The sequence below is a fragment of the Cebus imitator genome, unplaced genomic scaffold (genome assembly GCF_001604975.1).
Source record: "Cebus imitator isolate Cc_AM_T3 unplaced genomic scaffold, Cebus_imitator-1.0 Scaffold197, whole genome shotgun sequence".
NCBI classification, from domain to species: domain Eukaryota; kingdom Metazoa; phylum Chordata; class Mammalia; order Primates; family Cebidae; genus Cebus; species Cebus imitator.
Window position 1 is genome coordinate 2077039 of NW_016107512.1, and position 5046 is coordinate 2082084.

Sequence of the window (5046 nt, forward strand, 5' to 3'; positions counted from 1 at the left end):
AAAAAAAAAAAAAAAAAAAAAAAAAAAGGAGCCCTCATTAACTGAAGAAAAAGAAATTAGAATTAGAAGAGTCTTTACATAAGACAACAACATAAATTTTACAAAGAAACAAATTACAGAGTGCTAAAGAAGGGCTGACTAGATCTGGGTGGAAATCTGGAAATTCTTCATGAAGAAGGTGGTATCCAAATTGGGACTTAATGGATGAGTGGGGTTGGGAGAAAGGTTATTACAGGCTAATAGGATTATTAATGCAAAATTAGAGAGGTATAACACCAGATATTGCACATCTGAAAAACTGCATTTTGAGGTGACAGCAGTGTAAGATGTTACAATGTTTCTTGAGCAGCATTCATTACTATGTGCCACACCCTGGGCTATGTATTGGGAATCATATTGAATAATGACACAGATAAAATCCCAAATCCCTGGAAATGAGAGGTGCAGCCGGGAAGAAAAAAAAAAGAATCCCTGGAACTTTTGTACCTTAAAATCAAGTTGGGGGGAACACATATAATTATATAATTAGATCTGTCATAAATGCTAAGAGGGAGTATTACAAGGTATTATGGGAGTGCATATCAGGCAAATTTAACAGTCTAGGGAATCAGAGAAGGAAGTCAGAGAAGTAATTTAAGATACAATCTAAAGGATGAATTGGAGTTAGTTAAAAAAAAGCAGATAAGGAAAGAGTTTGGTTTGCATGGAAAGAAAGGGAACAGAAAATGTGAGGTCATGAGAGGAGATGATATATTTGAAAAATGAAAGGTTAGTAATGAAACTACAGTAAGCAAGAGGAAAAAGAGGCATGAAATGAGGTTGAAGAGGTAGGAAGAGATTAAGTATCATGATCACTGGCTGTATGTGGAGAATAATTAACATAGAAATATAAGCAAAAAACTGATGTGGCTTGGAGTTGAACGTCAATGGAGATGGTAAGCTGAATGGAATCAAGATTTACTTTGGAGAGGGACCTGACAGAATTTGTAATTGATTGCGTATGGAGCAGTTAGGGAGAGGAGAGCACTAAGAGTGACTTTTAAGTTGTCGGCATGAAAACTGTTGGACAATGTGCCATTCATTGAAAATGGATAACAATGGAGGAAGAAAAAGTTGGAAGGAGGTTGAGCACAACCATTAATTTAGTCTAGGACATGCTCAATTTGAAGTGCCTATGAGATAATGAAGTGGAAATGGTAAGTAGGTTGTTAGACAATCAGAAGACTCATTTGAACTAGAACATAAAACTGGCATTTGTCAAATGGCATTTTAGCATAGGACTGGATGAAATGGCCTCGAAAGAAAGAGCAAATTCTGGAGAACTGGACAAGGACCTAGCCCTGAGAAACTCAAACATTTAAAGATTATATATGAGAAGATAGACAGCAAAGGATACTAAGCAGGGGCATCCAATAATGTACTAGGAGGAAAAGAAATGTGTCAGAAGCCAAGGGAAAAGAGTATTTGTAGAAGAAAGTGATTCTCAGTGTCAAATGCTGCTCATTTGAGAAGTAAAATGTATCTACTGACTTTAGCAACATAATAGTGACCTAGACATGAACACAGATGCCAAATATGAACCCCCCAAAAGGGTATATACAAGTTGTGAGAAGATTAAAAGCCAGATAGGAGTGGGTTAAGAAGTAAATGCTGGAACAAGAACATGGAAGGTCCTGAATACCAAGGATTTTGGATTCTTTGTGGGCAACAAGGAACAGCTGAAATTCTAAAGAGGAGTACCATGCTCTGATCTATACTTTAAGAAAATAATTAACAAGAGTAAGAACAGTTTGAAAACCTCAGCTAAGAAAATGGTTAAAAACCTTCTGTAGGAGTCAATGGGGAAAAAAAGGTATAATGGAAATGGAAAAGTTGAGTTGTTACCTTGCTAGAGGAGGAGTTTGAGAATGATGACCCTTTTTCTGGGCTCTTAGATTTTTCTGCTTTCCCGGGCTTCTCTGTAGGCTCTTTACTGTCACTTAAAGACTTCTGGGATTTGTCAAAGATGTTAATTCCCAAGATCTGAGCCACTTTGTCCAGTTCGGATTGCTTCTTTTCTGCCTCTTCTGCCTCTTGCCGTAGTTCTGCAATGTCCTTCATAATGTTATCCTGAAGCCGACTGACCTCCACCAGGAGTGGGTCTTTGTGACCATCCTTCTCCCTTCGTTTCTTGCGCAGCATTTCTCCTGAGCAGTCAAATGTCAACAAAAAGCAGCACAGGGAAAATAAGATGAGTCATTTCTCATTTACAAGTAGTAATTTGTCAGGGCCTTATGGTTACAAAATCTTTGCCCACAAAAGTTTCTAAGAGCAGCCAGGCACAATGGCTCACACCTGTAATCTCAGCACTTTGGGAGGTCAAGGCGGGTGGATTACTTGAGTCCAGGAGCTTGAGACTAGCCTTGCTAACATGGTGAAACCCTATCTATACTAAAAATACAAAAAATTCGCCGGGCATGGTGGCAGGCGCCTGTAATTCCAGTTACTCTGGAGGCTGAGGCAGGGGAACCGCTTGAACCCAGGAGGCAGAGGCTGCAGTGAGCCAAGGTCACGCCATTGCATTCCTCCAGCCTGGGTGACAGTGAGAGACACTGTCTCAAAAAATTTTTTTTTCTAAGAGCAAGTGAGACTGTCCTTCCACATGGGTTGGTGTAAGTGAAGCTTCTATGAAGATAAAGATAAAGACATTATCTTTCGTGTAAAGGTTATTAGCTAAGGATCTGTGGACAGGCTTCAGAAACTCCATGAACTCCCATAACAGTATATACAATTTTGTGTGTGTCTCTCCAAAATATTAATAAATGTTATAACTATGAATCTAGCAGTTGTCCTCTCTTCAGAGAGCTTAAGAATTGTTTTAAGGTAATACAGTTGACTTTATCTGATCTAAGGATACATTAACAACTTCTTCAATGAGTTTTAGGTTTTGCCTCTATCTTTTTTTTTTTTTTTTTGGTAGAGATGGGGTTTTGCCACCCAGGCTGGTCTCAAATTCCTGAGCTCGAAATGATCTGCCCGCTTCAGCCTCTCAAAGTGCCAGGATTACAGGTGTGAGCCACTGCACCCAGATGGCTTATTTAATATTATCTCCTATTCCAAACTCCAGGTCCTCTGGGGTTAATCCTCACCAGATTAATAACTAAATTTTTCATCCCTGAACAGTACAAACCCAGACAGAAGCAATTACATCTTCTCCCACTCTGTTCATTCATACTAACAGTATTTAGAAGCCTTGTTATGTTCTTTTCCTCACTGTGTATATGAATTTCTAAAAGCATAAAAAAATGGAATAAAAAGGAAGGCATCAGGGAACATTTTTTTTGCACTAAGTTTAAGGAAAGACCAGGCATAGTGGCTCATGCCTGTAATCCCAGTGCTTTGGGAGGGAGGATCACTTGAGTCCAGAAATTTGAGGCTACAGTGAGCTAAGACAGCACCACTGCACTCCAGCTTGAGCAACAGAATGAGACCCTGTCTCTTAAAAAAAAGAAAAATAGAAAGTACACAAATATGATGAAGATATATTGAAAAGACACAGGTCTGACTCCAGTTGACCAAGAAAGAAAAAGAAAAAAAAAGAAAGAACACAGGAGTCAACTCACAGGGGGTCCCATTGGCCACACATGGAACAATTTGAGCATTAAAATAAATAATGACAATAAAAGATTATAACCTATCAAATGAAGAATCTATGAATTCATACTCATATAAATGAATAAACAAATGGGAGTGAAGGTTAAGAAGTTCCCTCTTATGGTAGAAAGCCAACTAATAAAGGCTTCTACCGAAGTGAATGAGGAAACCTGAAAAATCCCTATTTGATAACCATCATAGGCCAGGCACAGTGACTGGCTCATGCCTATAATCCTAGCACTTTGGGAGGCCAAGGAGCTCAGGAGTTTGAGACCAGCCTTGGCAACATGGCAAAACTTTGTCTCTAAAAAAAAAAAAAAAATTAGCCAGGCGTGGTAGCTCATGCCTATGGTATCAGCTACTCAAGAGGATCACTTGAGCCAGTAAGCGGAGGCTGCAGTCAGCTGAGACAGTGCCACTGCCACTGCACTTCAGCCTGGGTGACATAGCAAGACACTGTCTCAAAAAATAAAATATATATTTTTTAATTTTTTAAAAATAATTATCACCATAACTGGCTCAGGCAAGACTCATCAATAGATGCTAAAACTAGTGGGTGGAAGTTTGAGGAGTAACTGAATATTTACATAGTCTCAAAGTATCTCTTCTATAAGATACACATTAATTAAAAAGGATAAAATAGTAACTTTATAGTGGAGAAATCTGGCAGATGCTACCTTAACCAATAATTAAAATTAACATCACCAGGAATGGGACAAATCAACACCTGATACAAACTCAGTAACACTTCTGTGATATTTCTGCAAAAAATGAATAACCTGAATTTAATCATAAGGAAACAGACCAATCAAAATTAAGGAATATTCTACAAAATATGTGACCTCTTCCTTTCCAGAATGCCAATGTTATGAAATACAAAGACTCAGATTAAAGAAGACTACAAGAACATGACAACTGAATGTAATAAATAATTTTGCACTTTGTTTTGCTATAAAGGGCATTAATGGGAGAATGAAATATGAGTAAGATTGGTAGACTGGGTAATATTATTGTATCACTGCTAATATCCTAATTTTGAAAATTAAGGTTATGTACCTTCTTTGTTGTTAGGAAATACTTAAGTATTTAGAAGTAAAGGAACATCACATCTGTAGTTACTTTTAAAAACTCAGAAAAGGCCATTTCTGTGACTAACACCTGTAATCCCAGCACTTTGGGAGACCAAGAAAGGCAGATCACTTGAGGCCAGGAGTTTGAGACCAGCCTGGACAAAATGATGAAACCCCATCTCTACTGAAATTATAAATATTAGCCAGGTGTGGTGGTGCACACCTGTAATCCCAGCTACTCTGGAGGCTGAGGCTTGAGAATCACTTGAACCCAGGAGGCGGAGGTTGCAGTGAGGGAGATTGCACTCCAGCCTGGGTGACAGAGTAAGACTGTCTCAAAAAA

At 38.5% G+C, this 5046-nt stretch overlaps 1 protein-coding gene across 1 annotated transcript in view; it reads right to left on the reverse strand.

The window, feature by feature from the left end:
- ZNF318 (zinc finger protein 318) overlaps positions 1 to 5046 on the reverse strand; it is a 31602-nt gene that overhangs the window by 10329 nt on the left and 16227 nt on the right. The window contains exon 6 of the mRNA XM_017547346.2: positions 1885 to 2186. Coding sequence (XP_017402835.1) covers positions 1885 to 2186 — 302 coding nt within the window. The remainder of the gene's footprint in view (positions 1 to 1884; positions 2187 to 5046) is intronic.